We start from the raw sequence: 20,279 nt of genomic DNA on the forward strand, positions 1-20,279 counted from the left end.
GAAATCTAGTCGAGGGGACTCGGACGCTACTTGTAAATGGCCCAGTGAATTCAGGAGGAAAGTTGCGGTGCGTGTCCTCTGGGAGAAGCTGCGCGTTTCTCTAGTTGGAGATCGTGTTCTTTTGAGGGTCCGATTTGGATTTCGGTTAGGACTAGGTGTGCAAGCACCAGAACTGATTGTGAGAGCGAGTTAGGGGAGGGAATGATCAGTGAGTATGTTCATACTTGCTGTGTTGGCATGGATGTCTGACTGCTACTGGTAGGAGAAACACTGAAGGAGTAAGTCGTAGCGCAGGCACTCTGGCAGGGTGTGCCAGTGCCTTATAGGGAAGCATCAAAGAGAAGTGAGGAGTCGAAAAGGTAAGCAGAGCTGGTATTGCTGGCTAGGTGGAGGAGATGGGAGGCAACTGAATAGTATTAATTTCTCTGCTTTATCACTTTGCATGAAACAACTGTGTTTGCTTGAATCAATTTGTTTTTTCTCCCCTTTCCGTAACATACAGTTCTACAATATTTTGCAGTATAAAAATGCTGTCATATGTGTAAACATATTAAAAGCCTGTATGATGGGTTGTTGGAGAGTAAGATCAGAATTGAATACTGCGATAAACCCTTTCGCTTGTCATTTTCTGGCTTTGTCTGTTGCAACATCTTCAGTAGCTGTTCAGACTTCAGCCCTGGACTTGCATCCTCTTGCTTTTAGAGCAGATCCTTGAAAATAAGGAATCGTTTGGGTTATTAAAGCAAAATTGGATGCAACAACTAAGTGTGAGGAAGACTGGCATGGCCATCAGGAGTTGTTATTAGTAAGCTAACTCGCCTGATTCTTTCTGCTGTGTAAGTCAGTTTATTTTCAATACCCTAGTCATCAGTGCTGAAGATGTTTTGTTCCACGGGTCAGTGTTTCGCTGTACGACAAATGCACAGAACTAAGGGACAAAATGAGACAAGAGTGTGGGACAGCCCTTGAAGTGCAGATGTTAAGATATTAAGACTCTGTTTCTTTTTTTTCATACTTTGTTGAAACATGTAAAACTTATCTGTTGAAACCAGAGAGCTGTGCTTTGTAAATCTAAATTTGAGTTTGAACTAATTCTTCATGCTCTGAACTCTTGTGATCATGAACTAGGATCATTTTGACTGTGTTTATGTTGGGATTGGTGGTCCCTAAGCAAACGGCTTGGTAGACAACCAGAGATGACAGACTGAATTTCAGCAGTGCTTCTTTTTGGTTGTTGCAATAGTAAGCAAGCTAAATAGGTGATTGTATCTTAAACGAATACATTTCAGCATTTTTTGCATTGTTCCAGTGATGCAAAATAGCAATTGTAAACCTACTGTAGCTGTTGATACTTCCCAGTTGTTTTGGTGTCCTGGAAAACAAGCCCTTAAACTTGAAGGTTTGCAGTTGTAGGTTGTTCCTTCTGTTTGTTTAATTCTTATTTGGTACGTTTCTCTTTTGAGTTTCAGTGTTTGTTCTATTCATGCACAAGCTACAAAAATTCTGAGTTGGAATACTTGAGAGTGTCCAGGTTTAGAGTAGATAGAAGAATAAAAACTATGTTACAATATAAAATTTAACAATGGCCGTACCACCTCTGACCATAACAACAATCAGTATCTGATTTTGCAGTGTCCTCTCCACGTGTGTAGCAGTCCAATTGACAGGTCAAAGTAAACAGTATGATGTGACAATATCATGGGTTTTCTGTGTTGATGAACTCTCTGGGATTTAATGCGCTCACTGTCCTAACAAAGGGCACTTTGTTTCTGACCAGCTGTTACAGTGATCATCAAGGATGATAGAAGTATTAGGACAGTTCCCACTGAATGACTGAGATCAGTGGTCACTGTATCGCCTCAGTGCTGGAATCCGTGTAGCTTCTGCCCTTTTAGATGCTTATTTGTGAATTGGATTTTTCTTCTTACTACCTGGATTATGACCCGTTCTAATTATGTAACCTCAAAAGCTTTCATCCCCATACATACAGGCTCAGGAAAGTGGTTGGTGGTTTGTGTTTGGGGTTTTTTTTAATGTCATTTTGCTGGCTGACTTTTTTATGACTTTAATTTTGCTGTGAGGTTTCAACTTATCTTCCCTTTGAAAGGAGGGTATTTTTTTCAATATTGTTCTCGATCCATGAGAAATAAAGAGCCTTTCATCTGGTCTGTCCCTTCTGTCCACCTCAGTTAATTTACATGTCTCTTCCTGGTTTATTTTTTTTTTACCTTCCTAAGCTCTTTGTGTCAAATTCTGTCTGCTTTGAAGCTTTTCTGTTCACCCAGTTTTCCTAACTGTTTGTCGCTCACTGTGATTTTTGTCTCTGTCCTCTTTTCAAACCAAGGTCTGTAGCTTCTCACAGTCTTGGCACTAAATTCTTTGTTCGCAAAGAATTTTCTCTCCTGTATTTCTGTTTCATCAGTTGTATATCTTGTGTTCTTAGCTTTCTAATCTGTTTATGCCTTTCCTATGTGATCAATTTATTTCCCTTACAAAGTGCCAAAACAAAATCAAAAGAGTCATTAATACAAGGAAGCTCCACAAATTTTGAGAAAGCAGTTAAATGTTCTACTTTTGGGAGAGGAGGATCATTCTTTAAAAAGTTTATCTTGTAACATTGGAAACAAATCCCTTATTTATAGGAAAATTATTTTAACTTGAGTTTTCCGAGATGCAGTGGCCTGTCTGTAGATAGTTGCCATGTAACAACATGTGCATGCTTTCTCCTATTTCCCAGTGCAAAATGTGTGTGGTTTTCTGTTATGGTTAATATAGACTGACATAAAAATAGCTTATCTTTAATAGATAAATGCAAAGCAACCTTTGGATTTTAAATGGTAGAAGAATAAAGTTTGTGCTGCCTTTGAGTAAATGTGATACCTAAGGTTCCAGACAAATCTCTTCAGTGCCTCCTTCCCTGTGTTTTCTCCACCAGTACTTATACTCCCAGTCTGGTCACATAAGTTTGTCAATCTCTGTCATTGTCAGAGAATGTGTAGTCTTTCTGTCTATTTCAAAATATTCCCTTTTGGTCTGAACAATTTGATTAGTCTGTTTCTCCCCATCCTACCTTCCCCCACTTATCTAACGGTCTCTGCATTTATCACCTTGGCCTTCAGTTTATTTCAAATCTGATTTTATTGCTTAGAGGGCTTAGCTCTTTTGCTTGTAAGGAAGCAGATCTTCCCTCTTTCAAGCATTCATTATGCAGATTGGAATAAATCCAGATTTATCTATTCTACCTGTTTATCTTGTTAACTTTTATTGCTAGAAAAAGAAGTAAGCAGGGAGAATAGCTCTTCTTTTCTCTCATTTAGAGGTAGCGTGTGCCAGTAGGAATACTTCAGAGCACTGTTCCTTATGCAGATTTCTGCAAAATAGACGATGTCTAACTGCTAGAAGACTTTTTTTTTCATGGTTTGAATGAGAAAGTTGCCAAAGGTTCAGCATTAGTGAGTGTAAATTCTACTCTATCAAGGAGTTGGAAGACCGAACTGAGATTGAGGATAGAATGTGGTTTGTTTGTTTCCCCCACCCGCTTCTGTGTTAGCAAGCATATAAGAAACAATTTCGTTCTCATTACATTTTAAAGAGTAAACTGCAGTAGCTCAGAAGCTCAATTATTCCTTCTGCTGGAGTAAACTTCAGTCAAAGGAGGAGGCCGGGTGTCTGGGGGTGGTTTCTACATCAACCATCTGTTTTTGCCGGTATGTGAGTCAAAGCCCACAATTGTCTCATTGTCATTTCCCCTCTCCTTCTCCCCATATAGTTTAGCTGCTAGTGCATCTTTGGATGCCACGGTTTTACTCCTTTTCATCTATGCTAGAAAATAAGTTCTGTTCCCTGTACCCCCTACCCAGTTTGGGATCAGATAATACATGTAGCTCACAGAGGGGAGTGTTACCTTATTTCCTTAAACAGCCATGCTATGCTATCTTTCATCTCTTTATGATCTCTTTATGCTTTCTCTAGTGTATGTCTTGTAACCTTTTTTCCTTTTGGCACAGAGTTCAGTTTTCATCCTAAATTCTTTCTGTATTAGGGGGATCATATTTACAGGCAAAGTGCTTTAACTTTTCTGGACCTTTTCAGTAGCCAGCATGGTAGCAAGCATTTGTAACATCTGAATGATGTTGCTTTTCCATGAAGGAGGAACAACAGAATTCAAAAGAAAAACTTCTCTCGGGTGACAGCCTTGGCAGCTAACTGGAATGCTGGAGCTCTGAGCTGCTTTGTCAATCGCAAACAAACAAACAAATAAACAAAAAAAGCTGAGCTGTGAAATGAAGTTACTTAACTCCTCTGGGAAGAGTACATCAAGAACAAAAACTAGAGCAATTAAGCGGTAGTGCAGACACTAGAATATGAGTTGCATTTGGTGAATTGCAAAGAATGAATATATAAAAGTTCTTCCTGAATATGACAACACAGTGATGTTACAGTTGGGCTAAAAGAAGCTATTTGTCCGAAGCTATCTGTCCAATCTCACTCAGCTTCTGCGTTTCTGAATTTTTAGGTACATCTGTACAGTTCAAACAAAAGAGAAGCTTATTTCACGTCCTAAATCAAGCAATAAAAAAAGTTATAAAAATGTAATTTATGTGGTTCCTGTTATTACACAAAATTACATTATAAGAAAGATTATTATGTTCCAGAATAACAGAATGAAAAATGTTCTCCCTTTTCTTACCTGATATTACCTTACTCATTAATATGCTAGGCTGTGACTTAAAAACTTATTAAATATAGATATTTGTGGCTTTTAGTATTGGCAAATCCATTTTTCTTCAATGCAGTTGATTAAATGCGCAAAGTATTCCATATTTCCTGAAATGTGTTATCTGGTGCTTGTGGATAAACTGTTAACTGGATAGGTCTTTTGCTATTTTGAACAATTTGCATGAAATGGGAGTTTAAACTGATAGAAGTACAGTTACATTTGTGAATGTAACTTCAAACTGTCATTTACTCTGTGAATCTACGTGTGTTTAGAAATATGGCCTGCTTTGGTGCAGAAAGGTTTTGATTTGTTTATTATAAGATTTTGATAATTCCATTCTGTGGTAGAATAAACCATATTTCTCTTACTTCCATATTGTAAACAAAGTAATTGTAAGTGCCATTTCAAGTTTTACCTTAGAAAACCTGTTTGCTATTTTGCCAGAGGAAAATATATATTTTTTGTCTACTAAGTAAGCATGTATTGAGTAGGCATCTAAGTGATTTATTTGTAGGAAGGATTCCCTTTTAAAGTTGTCTGGCACAATAGAAACTTGACAGGAATTGGGAGTCTATTATAAAGTGCTTCCAGAATATGTTATCAATTTAAAGACATGAGTATAAAATCCCCAAATATCACTTGTGCTTTCAGAGCAAAATATCAACTTAAAACACCTCTGGAAAAATGCACGGCTGTTCTGAAGCTATTCCAGATCAGTCCCTGACAGCAACACTGTTGTCTCAATTTCTCACTGGCCTACAGCCTGTCTGTTCAGCATGGTTTTGTGGGTTGCACAAGTGTAGCTTCATGAACCACATTTAACAACCAATGCTTAAAATCACAGAGCAAATTAGTGTAGGAATAGAGATTTGGTTTTATTCTTGTCCTGGTTTGGTTTCACAGTAGCTGTTATGCTACAGTAAATAATATGAGCCTTCCATAGAAAAAAGGAAGGTAGACTTGAATTTTGTAGTTGTTTTTAAGAAAAAAATCTGACAACCAGATACATAGGAGAATGAATTTCAACTAGAATTTTGGATTTATTTTTGGGAAAACTGCAGAGAGTAGAAAAAGATTATTTTAACTGTGAGTATGTCTCAGAACATCTCACATCTCAAGGAACTCTCTGAAAGTGGTAAGACCAGTGAGATTACGCACACCCACAGTAGTTTAAATATGCAAAAAGGTACACAAGGCAGCTAACTAGTGATATTTGGTCCATAAAAAGAGAAACTTGGCTTTCTTTCAGAGATGAATTTTTTCTTAACCTAACACTTTGGGGTTATTTATGATATCTACATTTTATACTAAGAATGAACATTTGATAGAACGAAGCATTCTCAGCTCCAGTGTGTTTTGCAGTTGAGGTGACATAAAGAGCCCTTCTTTACAGAACAGAACACAAGATTTTCACAACCTGAAGCAAAATTCTATTTGTAACTATTTTTTTTTAAATCCAGAAAGCATGAGCAGCTGGGTGGGGGCGTGAAGAATGAGAGGAGTTTGGAACAGAATGTCTTGAGCGTGTAAATGGTCATATTTGTAAGCAAGAAACAGCATACTCTTTCTGAAAAGGGTAGAATCTATACCAACCTTATTACTACATTTGGAACAAGAAAAGTCATGCCAGGGTAAAATGGAAAAAAAAAAAGTAAAAATCCGTAGGAAAACAGTACCTCATTTTAAATATTAATAAAATTTGGAGAGTGAAGACAAAGGATGGTGGATGTTCCCAGGTCTCATAGTTACGTGTTTTGCTGTTGACTTTTCAACAGTGGGAATTTTGTTACCATATGAGAAACTTGCTTGTTGCTTTTACTGTTGCTAGGGGATGTGTTTGATGTACCATAACAAGTAACAATTCCTGCATGAAATGAAACGAGCAGGTGGATTTCTGTGCATGTTAAATTCATTTTGTAAAACTAAAGGCTCAGACAGGGTTCTGATAGAGTAATGTATCAGTGCTTTGACTTGCTTAGTGTAGTCTAATTTATTTTTTATTTTGTTATCCACTGGACCAATATCTGTGTAACCCATATGACAGCTCTGAACACTGTTAATTAAATAAATGTTACTTTTTAATTTTTGTTGATATTGTAAACATAATCCTTTTCATTGCATGACATCTCCTGATGTCTTCTGGAGACCTGCTATGTTTGGAAGATAAATTATACAATAAAGTGGTAAAGATGACTGTAAAAATAAAAAAAAATGCTGCCAGTAGAAAAATAAATAGTGAATCTTGCATGAACTATTAAAGGATGCCTTGATGGCTATATAGTGGGGGAAGCAATTGTAAACTTTCTAATCACAGTTTGTCAGTGTTTATGTTTGACAGTGGTAAGAAAAGGAAGTTTCTTTGGTCTTCAGCTGAACAGAAAGCAGATCTGGGGAGGCAGATATATGTAACTGTTAATACAAATGGAGCATAAATCTTGAATACATGTATTACTAATGAATACTGACATAAATAGCTTATAAATAGGTAAAGTGCCAGAAATACCTGTATCTTAATTTAGCCTGTGGAGGAAATGTGAAAGCAGGCATTCCAGAATAAAAATTAATTTTTGTCTGTAAATTTTGTAGAAAAATATTGTACTTGTTCCAGCTTTAAAAGTATTAAAATAAAGTATGAATATTAATCAGTCAATATAGAGAAGTTCGAATTAATGTTAATGAAATAAAAAATACAATATTTTTTTTTTTTAGTACAAAGGCATACAGATTTTAAGAAACATCATCATTATATAGGGGATTTGTACAGACCACGGTTAGTAGCTTACGTACCCTGCAAACAGGTTGCTGGAATACAAACCAACCATATACCTGTAATTCAGCCTATTTTAACTGAATTCAAGTTCAGTCATTTCCGTCTCTTCTCCTCATTCTTGTATCTCCATAAACAAATAGCATTTTAACTCTTAGTTTGTAACATCACAATTGAATACTGTGGGTTATTCTTCAGATTTATTGTTATTTTGCTATTTTTGTCATCTATTCCCTGCTTTTTGAAATAGCAGTTACTAGGGAATAGCTGGTCTTGTGACAAAAATACAAGTACATACTAAAATATGGCAAATGTTTTTTTTTGTCTTTCAAATTTCAGATTTCCTGTTTAAATTCTTGGTCATAGGAAATGCTGGAACTGGAAAGTCCTGTTTACTACACCAATTTATTGAGAAGAAATGTAAGTATACCTGAGCACAGTAAGAGTTCTCCATTGCTTTATACCACAGTTGAAGGCTTTGCCTACATGAGTATCTGTTCTTTGTGTTGAAGTTTCCATAATTCTCTTATTTGTATAGATGAGAATTTTGACTGAGAACTTTGTTCAGAATCATGCTGTAAATCTGTATTGATCACTCTAATCAAAAGCCTGATATTGAGCTGTATTTTCTATTGCTCTCAAGTAAATATAATAGGATGGTGATGAAAATACAGACTTCTTGTGAGAATTATATCTTGCAGCTATAAGCTTCCCTAGATGTATAGTAGAGGCTTGGATATTTAGAAAAAAATACTAAACAGATGAAAGAAATGTTGAATTGCTTAAGTACATTTAGAAAGCTTGTAGTCTCTTTCTAAATAGACACTCTGTTCTTTGTTAAGGACTGTGTTCTATGACAGGTACTGGTAGAGACTCCATTGTAAATATTATTTTGAGATAAATAGATGATAGAAAATTTCCTGTTAGGTAGTGCATTTAGCATTATGATTAAACAAAAATAATACACATTTAGAAACCTTTATAAATCTAAGGTGACTCTTATCTTTCTCAACCAAATGGTAGTAATTCACCTTATCTCTCGAGGAATAGCTCTAGGGTAATAATGTGTAATCATTAAGGAACATGGCACGATTCTGTGATTGAACTTGAACCGTGACCTTGCTTCTAGTAAGGGCAGTTATATATTGCTGAGAATCTGTGATATCAATAGTCTACATAAAGCAAGTATCTTAACTTTGTGTTTTAAAGAAGTAGCTCTTGCTTATTCATGGGCAAGACTGTGTCTTTTTATGTTCTGCTTTTCCAAGCATTTTAATTTTAAATCGCATCAAAGTATTAGAAAACACAGTTGGAAAAAAAAGTGTACAAAAGTTTTCTTGCCCCTTATTAATGTAAACTGGGAATGATTTAATTAAGGCAGGCCTTCCTAGTAGCAATTTTGAATAGCAGAAGCTGTTCAAGAATTGTAAGAATATTTATTTCTGCATGGTGTCAGTACACTTATGAGTGGCACTGAGTTTGGTGGTTCAGGAAATAGTTTGTCATTTGAACACTGAGGAGTTTTGATTATACCTAAATTAGATTATGTAAAAACTAATTATTTGCTATATTCTCCAAGTAAGTGTGGTTTTATTTTTTTTTTTTTTGTAGTCAAAGATGACTCAAATCATACTATAGGAGTGGAATTTGGTTCGAAGATCATAAATGTTGGTGGTAAATATGTAAAATTGCAGATATGGGATACAGCAGGACAAGAGAGATTCAGGTACCTTTTTCAATCATTTTATTAATGTTTGTTATTAAATTGTTGCTGTGGGTATTGGGTGTTATTTATCCCTGCTTATAAGAAGGCATAGTTTCTTGATGAGTGGAATTGTTTGCCTGCTTTCATGTTATTAACTAGGCCAGATCTTCCAACTTGAACATAGCGACATAGATCCATTGATTTCAGTAAAGCAATGCTGCCTTGCAGGATCTGAGGTTCTGCCCTTTCATTGGGTATTTTCTGTGATGGATAAGGTATACAAGTAGAAAATGTGGCTAAAAGCTTGTTCACCAGCCAAACTCAGAATAGTTTTTTTTTAATTAACTGTGTGTGCTTAACTCTGTGTTTAGAAGACCTTCTATTGGTTGTAATACGTAAATGCCAGGAAGTTGTAAGCTGTTCAAAATCTGCATGAGAGCAAATTCATAATAGAATGTTATTTTACTAAAGGGGAAAAAAATCAGCTGTCAATTTCACTTGGCTAAATCCACTTCTGGAAAGACTGAGATGTCTTAAGTTTCTTAAAGAAAAAGCATTGTATTTGTCAGCTTAGAACCCCCAATGTACTCTTAATGCTGTATGTTAGCTGTGTCATACATCTGAGGCATAGATCAAACTCAGTAAAGATCCAGTGTATTCCTGAGTACCTTCACCATCAAATAGGACACTGGTTTTTTTTATATTTTTGGGGGGGAGAGTATGAGGGGGAGGTTTCTTTGTTTTGGGGGCTGGGGGCAGTGATTGACAAAGGTGAGTATAGTGGTAGGGTAGAAGTCTGAGTAATAGGCAGCAATCCAGGCAAATGTACGCTGTTAGACAAGTTCTTTGGATAGATCTGTGACTAGGTAAAGCTGGGCAGTGCTGTGTAGTCTTCATTAATGAGATCTTTTCAGTGTGTTAGCCAGTTATCCTGGCATTCTGAGGAGCTTGGAGGCTCTGAACTTTGAGGCTTGTGCAAATTCCGCCCTTTCAAGTTCAAAGAGTTCACAGACTTGCAGGTCCCTTTTTCCTGTTGCTTTTTTATAATCTAAATAGTTCTTTTCTTTTTAAGGCGGATCACACCTCTGCGTACTTAGCAAGTTTTTTAATTTTTCCTCTACCTTCTGAAGGATGCTTTGCTTTGCTTGTCTCCCCTTCAATTTAAGGAGTCTTTAATTGTTCAATTACAGCTACTTTGCTCATTCTCTCCTCGCTGTTGAGAGTTCAAACATAAGTTATTTATGCTGTTCTTAAGCCACAGATAGCACCATCAGCTTCCGGTTTTGCATCAGGCCATGTAGTATGATGGTCAGCAGCACACAGGGCATAAGGGACTTTGAGAATGCTTGTACAGCTATATTTAGTGCTAGTGCTTTGTCAAAAGTCTAGTTGTAAATAGTCTGCTGCTGCACAGATGATGATGTCTAAAAAACACGTTTTATTTTAAATAGGTAAATGACAATTCTGTTTCATAATATAGATTGCATTATATTAAGCCAGATTTGAAACAATGAAGATATTACAGAAATGTACGTCTGTGATTCTATTTCAGGTCTGTAACAAGGAGTTACTATAGAGGAGCTGCAGGTGCTTTGCTTGTCTATGATATAACCAGGTAAGAAGGCTAGCAACTCTCTTGCTGATAGACTACCAGATACAATGAATACATAATGATTCCTTCCCAAGCACATAGTCCTCTAAGAGAGACTGGGCAGGAAGAACAGAAGTATAAAAAGTACTTCTGTTTTAGTGCGTATTTAAGTTTTGGAACTGGCTTACATGAGATATTGTGAGTGTCATAAATATAAAGCCTCAACAGGTTAGAAATAAACATGGAAATTGTCCCACCACTGGCTGTTCTAATCACGGTGGACTACGTGCCACCACTGGCTCAGGAAGCCTTGCGGCAGAAACTAATAGCAGACTTTAGCGACTTTTAACCAAGGTGGTACATCCCTAATTGTGGAAACTGCTTATTAGTATGCTGGCATTACAGGTGATCCTCTGGAGAAACTAGTTCTACCTACACATTCCTTAACTGTAGCCCAAAATTCTGTTCATCTCTGCATCTTTCAATATTTTAATATTGTAGGCAGCCAATAGAATACCTTACCATTACAGATTTCCACATCTTTTCTGGCCACGATTGACTGATACTTGTCAGATAAGTTTTATGTTGGTTAATAATGATTTGCTTGATGTGTTACTTTTTGTCCTGTGAGCCAGCTGTTCTCTGAGCAGTCTTTGAAATCTGTGTTTTGTGCTTAAGGACAGCTGGACTCTTCTGTCAGTCTTACTGCTCAAGGGTCTTATCTCTAACCACCACTACGATGACTAATGGTGTGTGCAAGGCAACTGCCTGTGATATTATTGGTTTTGACTCAAATATGAAAGTTCAGGCACACAGTTCTGCACAAGTGTGGTAAATTCTTACAATCTCACCTGAAACTTAAGTATCAGTTGAATTCCACATTAAACAATAACTCATTCTGTTATCCCAAAATTTCATGCACAAAAGGCTGAAACTAGATTAGTGCTTAAAATTTTAGTTTTTTGCGTTAACAGGGCATTTTATAATTTTATAATTGTGTGTATTTATTTATATACTGTGGATAATTTCATTTTGCTTTTTAAAAACTTTAAGCTTTTAAATAGCTTCGTGAAGGATCTTGATACTTTTCCCAGTTCATAGCTGGCATATTGAGATAGGTGACTTGCCTGACTAGCAGCAATTTGTTGTTTGCCAGAAATACAGATTTTCCTTCTGAGTTAAGTGATCTGTTCATGAGAAATGAGTTTGTTCTAATAAGGGATGTCATTTTCTACATAGCCGAGAAACCTACAATGCACTTACTAATTGGTTGACGGATGCAAGAATGTTAGCAAGTCAAAATATTGTGATAATACTGTGTGGAAACAAAAAGGATCTTGATGCAGATCGTGAAGTTACTTTTTTAGAAGCATCCCGCTTTGCACAAGAAAATGGTAAGTAATAATAAATCTTCATGTAGCATTCAAAGATGCCTAGTAATTACAGTTATTTCTTGTGCAGGCAGGGAGTACTTTGCTACTGTACCTTGTCAGATATCTACAAAAAAGAGAGTTCTGTCAGTACATGAGGCCTAGAGAGAGGACAGTGCCTGCAGTGAGAACTACGTGTACTATTTAAGTCCCATTACCAGTGATTCTTCCAGTCACAGCTGCTACTTAAAGAACACCTTCTGTGTAGAGATGTAGTCCCTAGGGAATGTAATGCAACTTCAGGTATTGCCTTACCTCCAAAGGACTGAGAAAATGAAGAGCATGATTTCCTAGTTTTCAGCATCTTACAGATTCTATAGATCACAGACAAGGTTGGGTGGAGTGTGCTGCAGTTGGAAGCCATAAGTTTTACTCATGGGAAACTGAGTTCAGGACATGACATGGATCCAGAGGTCTATTACATTGTCTGTAGTATTCAAAATCTCCCATCTGAGGACATGTTTCTGTGGCAGCTAAAGCCAGTCTGAGCTTCTGTGCTGCAGTCCTGCCATCAGTAAAAACTGGTTTTGCTTTTATGAATCAATTATAAATATCTTTTCCTACCAACTGTGGCTGCTGTCCTGTTGTGACTTGCTGTTAATGGGAAATTATATGAAGTTCTTTAGTTTCATGCTCTATTTTGCATGCATAGCCCAGGTTATTATCTTTAGATTCCAACTTTCGAGGGCTAGTGTATAAATTCAAGGGAAGTTTTTTGTGGTTTTGCCATCAAAAGCTAACTTTTCCAGGGAATACTACTTGACAATAGTTCTTCTTAAGAAAATTTTTATTGTTCCTAGCTTTCATGCTTTGAATTACTATATCAGATATTCCAGACTTGTTTTGAGAATGTTTTTCTGGTGTCAAATGCAGAGCTGATGTTCCTGGAAACAAGTGCACTAACGGGGGAAAATGTTGAAGAGGCCTTTGTACAGTGTGCAAGAAAAATACTCAATAAAATTGAATCAGGTAAATTGAGATTTATATTATTTTAATTTTTCCTGAAAACTAAAAGTGCGCATGGAAATATTGCCGTTCAAAGTTATCTAATAGACTTAACCCAAAGAACCAAAATTTCATTGTGGTAAAATAACCCATTTGGTTTATAACTGCTGTTTTAAAAGGAATGGACTTCTAAGTCAGATTTGTATATCTAAAAGGACAGGGTGGTGTGAACTATGGGTGTTTTTACAAAGTGTTTACCTTAACAGTCAGCTCTGAGTGTAGGCTCTGTGGGTTGTTATGTCATAGAATCATAGAATTGTGTGGGTTGGAAGGAACTTTAAAGATCATTGAGTTCAAACCCCCTGCCGTGGGCAGGGACACCTCCCACTAGACCAGGTTGCTCAAAGTGCCATCCAGCCTGGCCTTGAACACTTCCAGGGATGGGGCATCCACAGCTTCTCTGGGCAACCTGTTCCAGTGTCTCACCACCCTCACAGTAAAGAATTTCTTCCTAATATCTAATCTAAATCTATCCTCTTTCAGGTTAAAACCGTCAATCACTCCACTCCCTGATAAAGAGTCCTTCCCCATCTTTCCTGTAGCCCCTGTTATGTGCTGGAAGGCTCCTATAAGGTCTCCCCAGAGCCTTCTCCAGGCTGAACAACTCTATCTCTCTCAGCCTGCCATGTCCCTACAAGCATCAAGCCTGACATCAGACAGTTTTAGCAATGCAGAATAAAACCCTAACATCAGGGAAGACATAACTTTTAATTCTGCTTCTCATATGTAGCAGGAAATACAGTCAAGAGATTGAACAATAATACTAAAAATTTCAGGGATGTTTCCTAGCAACTGTGTTTCTCTGAAGCGACCTTCCTGCCTCTCGGTTGAAACTATTTTTACTTTTGCAGATCTAGAAATATACCAGAAGCTTCTCAATGCAAGTGGGCAGGTTTCTATCAGAGACAGGCTCTTAAGTGTTAGGTGTCATTACAGCTAATTTGCATTCCAGTTTTTCTCTCTCCTCTTCTACTTGTTTGGTACCTTCAAAGTTTTAAATATTGGCCATATTGAAAAGTCTGTCTCAGATTCTAGTTACACATTTTGAATGCCAAATACAAATTTTTAGTTGAAAATAATACTGTATTTTCATAGAATTTTCATGATTACTGCATCAAATCAATGCCAAACAGCAGCTTTCGTTTTAAACAAAAAAAAACCCCAAACAAAAAACCACCAAAAAAAACCCAAAACCAAAAGGCGAAGCATAGGTAGTTTCTCATGATACTGTAATTCCATGACTGATTTAAAGAGGCACTATTGCAGCAGAAGTCAGTCCTGTTTTCTGTGAGCTGCTCCTGTGTTCTCTGTGCCAGCACACATGCATTGAATCACAGAAAAATTGAGACTGGAAAGAACTTATGGTTGTTTCTAGAACAGCCTCCTATTGAAAGAACGTTCAGGTTCAAAGTGAGAGCACAAGCTTGGGGCTTGTCAAGGCACATTTTGAGATGCTCCAGGAATGGAGATTCCAGAGAGCCTCTGGGCAGCGTGTCCCAGTAATAACCAATTGCTGCTGTCTCCCTGGCCAGTCCTCAGCCTGTGCCAGCGCTGGGGTTGTTCCATCACAGGTGCAGAGCTCTGCGTCAGCAGTTGCTCAATTTCATGAGGTTCCTGCTGGCCTGTTCCTTTAGTTCAGCCAAGGTCTTTTTTGAATGACAGCCTTGAGCTATCAACATGGTGTCATCTGCTAACTTACAGAGGGCTCACATGTGCAATGAACCCAAGTGATCTGAATTATTCAGAGGGATTCTTTGGTTTGTTTTGTTGTTTGTTTTTGGTTTTGGGTTTTTTTTTGACTAAATGCTTTTAATCTTGGCCAGTCCACTGTACAGCCTTAAGAACATTTCTGAAGGCACAGGGTATGGAATAGGCAGAAATGGATACCAGAAATAGGGAAGCTTGAGATAAAGCACTGCCCCCAGAGGAAATTATGGAATCCCACTGTCAGATTAATCCATTTTTGTTTGGCTTGGTATCTACACTACTACTTTCTTTGCATATTAGTCCCTGAAAGCAGGTGTGGTTTAAGTGTTCACAGAAAACATTTTGGACATTTTCTTTGTTAGAAGTACTTAGTGCAAATACATTTCTTGTTGCAGCCTAACTTGGAGACAGACTTCTTTGTCACTATGATTAAGGGCACATGGTTGAAATTACAGGAGAAAATGATAAAGCTTTGGAATTGCCTAAAAGTAAACAGAATTGCAATAGATCTCTCCATAACATTATGCAATTTTTATCTGTTGTTGTCAGTTAAATTGGAATATACTATTTGCAAGTGATCCATCTTCTTGTGACCATTTTGTTTCTCATCAGGAGAATTGGATCCAGAAAGAATGGGCTCAGGTATTCAGTATGGAGATGCTGCCTTGAGACAGCTGAGATCACCACGTAGAGCACAAGCACAAAGTGCTCAAGAATGTGGATGTTAAAGAAACAAAACACAAATCCCCAAATACTCACTTTAGATACAGAAGGTAAGGTTACAAAAATCTCAGGGTGTTGAGGGTGTTACTGTATTTCATAAATGTGTATCTAGGGCTTGGCTTTTTCAGTTAGCCTGTAAAGTAACATAGAATATAGTGAAATAATGCACAGTAGAATGGATTAATTTTTTTATATTTTGATTTTTCTTCTACCATCTCCCCAGTAAAGCAAGACTAGTGTTCTTATTGAAATATTTATAGATATTTGCTTACTCTGAGTAATGCTGTGGAAAACATTTTAAAATTCTGTATTCCTGAAATGCATTATAGCCCTAATAGTTACCTAATGCACTGTAGAGGGGATTAATAATTTATTCTGTATCATGGAAAAATATTACTGGAAATGAGATTTCACAAAATGTACAGTGTGGTATCTTGTCTTTTCTGAAAATACAAAGTTTAAAGATTGAGACTTGAAAATTAAAGGTAATACTGGATTTCAAATTTCCACTGGCTTTTTTTCTACCTAAAACCATACCAGAGTGGTTCTCCCTCACTTTCTTCCTCACTTAATGAGGGTAATTAAGGAATTGCTGCATAGTTAATTATTCTTATATAATTAATCCTTATTCTGCTTATACAAAGACAGCGATATCAAATTAAACAAGTATTGCAGGCATAGTTACTGCATCATTTTTACTGTATTCCTTTTTTATCAGTTCGAGCAGTGCATACCAGCAGAAGATTTACAGAACCTTAAATAAAGCATTTGCATATTTTGTTCTGTATTCTGGGAGCTTAGCTCCCAATTAAAGCTCAGAATTTTAAATAAGGGATAGGAATCCTTGAACTGCTTTCCTCCCTTATTTTCTTTCTATAATACACCATCCTTCAACTAAGAGACTGCTAGAAAATGGCATTAATTTAGTCCAGTTTTGTTATGACTACAGGAGTGAATATTGATCTTTTTTCAGGAGCTGAATTTTCAGATTGATCAGATGTAGATAATTGATGCAGTTCTTGTGTATTTTACAGCTGTCCTTGCAAATGGCGTTTGAAGAAACAGACAAAGCTTGAAGGCTATGCAGTTTTTAAAAACATCTTTCCACTATCTATAAACAGAGGAGACCACTGCTGACAGAAAGGTGTACCCTGTGGTGTGGGGCAGGAATGTTCATATGACACAAGTCTGGAAAGCAAACTTGATAATTTGGTGGACAATATTAAGACTCATAGCTGTATGTAAAATTTTCCATTACCTGGTTTTGTTCTTTCACCTCTGGTTTAAAGCATTGCTATATACTGTAAATAATGTAATAGTAAATTTACAAAGCATGGTATACTTATGTATGCTGATAGAATGTTGCACTACAAGCAGTTTAATATTTTATTTTTTTATCATATAAACAAATTTAACTGAGGTAGGCTTTGTCATGTTTGTTTGTTGCACAATAGTTTATATTTATGACCTGAATTATAAAACCACTGGCGCTGTCAGAGAGAGGTTGTTGTTTTATTTTTCCTACTTAGTTTGCTGCATTCTAACAAGCTGTTGACATATTCTCAACATATGGTTAGGACCCATATTTAGGTTTACTAATATGTCAAGTTCAAAATGTTATTTTTATTGACATTTACACATTCTGTTCTATTGCAGTTCTTAAATAATTTCTGAAGCTCTTTTATCAAATTTCAAAAGTTTAGAAAAAATACTTTTCAGTCTCTTCAAATGGCAGTTGACTGAGTTGGATTTTGGAATTTTCTGTTTTCTTGTTCTGATGTTTTGTGTAGCACTGGCATTATGAAGATGGAATGTATATGTGAACAGAACTGTGCATCTTCTGTGTGTGTTGTAATTCTAGGGCAGGGGCTTACAGAGAACGATCACAGTAGGAGCTCTCCTCACCTCTTATCACAGAGCTATGGAAGTATGGTCTGTGTTGAAGCATACCCCAGATGAGGAGTTCTGAAGTATCCTGAATGTATGAAACTTAAAATACTATTTTATTTTTCTTAGACATTAATAAATTACAGTTAAAAACTTGAATTTAAAAATTAGACTTTAAAATTGGAAGCTTACAGTCTGTCTTGCTGGAGCTCTACCTTTTGAATTTCACGTGAGTGGCACTGTCCATGTTGCCCTCAGGAGACTCGTGTGATGGAAGGAAAACCAAGCGTACTACTTAAGTAGTTTTTCTTCCTGTGAAATTCATCAAGGAGAATTTCAGCCTTGGTACTGATTTTTTTTTTTTTTTCTGTGTTAAAACCCATAACTCAGGCTTTCTTTCCTTCCCTCTTTTTATTGTGGGGAGGAGGCATGGGGCAAGAGATTAGGAAGCCCGTCCTCATTCCTTAGCTGGAGACAGAAGAGGAAGAAATTTGCAGAGGGTCCAAGGGGGAGGACTGAAGCACAAGTATTGCCTATCGCTTTTACAGTGCCCTGACAACTGATCAGGTAAGAGGCCTGTGGCTTGTTTTGCCAGATAAGGAGCTGCAGAATTAAGCTAGTGTTTCTGGGGGGGGCTGAACTGAGGAGGGGCAATTTCACTTCCACTGATGAAAATCACTAATCGTATTTTTACTTGGCTACTTGTAAAACTAGAAATGGGACATCTCCTTGGAAGTGCAAATTAAAACAAAGTAATTTGATTAGAACCTAGTATTGAAATTCCAAGTCAAACATGCTTTATTATTGTCTATATATGAAGCTTTTGGAGGGTCACTTGTCAAATGCATGTTTGAAAACTAAATCAGAAAACTGAACTGATGCTGTAATTTAGAGGGCAGTTAAAGCACAAGAGCAAAGCAGGAGTGCTAACAGGCATACCATTTTTTGTGGAATTAGAATTGTGTTTAAAGCTATTCCCTTCATCCTGCCATTTTTGGTTCAAATGGATACTTACCTGAAAATTGTACACCTTATGTGATTAAAAGGAATTAAGTTTGCTTTGTACTTAAAAAGCCTAGGTTTTGTTTTAAAAAGGCTGTTGGTTCCAAAGACTTCAATGTTACAGCTCTCTCCTATGTATAGTGTAATATTTAGGATTGGATTTGCTACGTAACTGATAAGAATTATTCCCAAGGAATATTCTCTTCCTGGTAAGAGCGTAATGTATTTTTGAAGCAGCTTAACTGTGCATTTACCAGAATGTCAAAGAACTCCAGAGGAACTTACCTGTCGTAATCTTCACTCAACTTACTCTGGCTTCCACTACTCGGGACTGGAAGGAATAACCAAGAGCAAGTCCTGGGAAGCAGATGGTGGCTGTAGTTGTCTCCACCAGTCCAAGTGGCACAGTATTAACTGAGATGTGTTGTGTTTCCACCAGGGTTGGGGAGGGGACTGTGTTGGTTCCAAAACCCCAAACCAGTTCTGGAATGCTGGGAAAAGAGGATATTTTTGGAAGTCTGTTCCCTGCCCTTACCACAGTCTAATCAGGTTTCTGGGTATACTCACACCAGTGTAGCTGGGGCATAGCTCAAGTAAAGCTTAAGGTCTCTCTTGTCACTGTTACAATGGTTGGAGGGGGCTTGGCTGCTTATCAATACTACTTTCCGCTATGACAGTAGCAGCTGACAGGAACAGGGGGCTCTTACTCAATTCCATTGCTTTTAAATAGAAATTTTAGGGGTTTGGCAGGGATTTTCTTATACTTCTTCCTGTCCTTTTCCCTTGACCTACAAGACTGGCCTCTTTTGTATACTCAGTTCTTATGATCATTTTGGTCAAGAAGCAGTAAGCACAGTTTTATTCTTCCTGTAACCAACTGTCTTAAGCTGTCCCCTTCCTACCTGGAAGGACAGAATAGAGTCATTATAATGAGTTTTAACATTTTTTTATCATTTTTTTAATGTATACTCTTAATGTATACACATTAACCAGATTAATGTGCACGTTTTGTAGTATTGCAACCTTTTATGCGTATCTACTGACACTTTAAAAAGAAACTTTCTAAAAGCGCAGCTGCTGAGGGAACTACTGTTGGAAGCAATAGCTCTCACCAGTGCAAGCTGTATTGTTTACTGTGTCTCCTCTGAGGGTTTTTTTTTTTAATTTCTAAAAATAAACATCATGTCAATATCAGCCCTAGAGTAGATTTTAAGCTTTAGCTTAAAACAGCAACCCAAACCTAGCTCACCTAAACAGTAAGTGATAAATAGGTTGTTATGTATGTTTTTAGTGTAAAATTCATACTTTACCAAAGCGAGATGGCTTGGAGTTTTACATTAAATAATACTGGGTACCTGTATCCTAGAATTTATTGGATGTGGAGCTTTAGCTGTTCAGATCTTTAAAAAGATTTAAATGTCTTATTAAAGCCTATGTCTTGCCTTTTAATCAGTCTGTTGGCCTACACTATTTCATTTAATGCTTGTATCTAGCACCAAATAAAGAATCTTTCTTGATTTTCTAGGTGTCTCATAGCAAATTCTGTTATTTCCTTGTACAGGTTTTGCCTGGTAAGTGAAGTCTGTAACATGACAGGAGTGAGATCATACTGGCTGTGCAGTGAATTTAGTGGCAGTGTGGGCCTAGGGAGCTGGAGCACTGCAGTGTATTTCCCAGGAGCAGGGCCCTCCTTGTGCTCTCTGGAAGCAGCTTTGCCCATGGCGTGAGAGGGCCCCAACCCT

The 20,279-nt window shown here is 37.1% G+C and overlaps 1 protein-coding gene across 1 annotated transcript; it reads left to right on the top strand.

The window, feature by feature from the left end:
• The first annotated feature begins 201 nt into the window (after nucleotides 1–201).
• Nucleotides 202–20,059, top strand: RAB4A (RAB4A, member RAS oncogene family). Its single transcript, XM_014950495.1, has 9 exons — nucleotides 202–208; nucleotides 327–359; nucleotides 7,827–7,907; nucleotides 9,099–9,213; nucleotides 10,745–10,807; nucleotides 12,023–12,177; nucleotides 13,087–13,182; nucleotides 15,538–15,698; nucleotides 16,683–20,059. Exons 1-8 carry the CDS (start codon nucleotides 202–204, stop codon nucleotides 15,651–15,653), a joined length of 666 nt encoding a protein of 221 aa, XP_014805981.1. The 3' UTR covers nucleotides 15,654–15,698; nucleotides 16,683–20,059.
• Nucleotides 20,060–20,279: the final 220 nt, after the last annotated feature.

The sequence above is a fragment of the Calidris pugnax genome, unplaced genomic scaffold, assembly GCF_001431845.1.
Source record: "Calidris pugnax isolate Ruff unplaced genomic scaffold, ASM143184v1 scaffold24, whole genome shotgun sequence".
Lineage (NCBI taxonomy): Eukaryota > Metazoa > Chordata > Aves > Charadriiformes > Scolopacidae > Calidris > Calidris pugnax.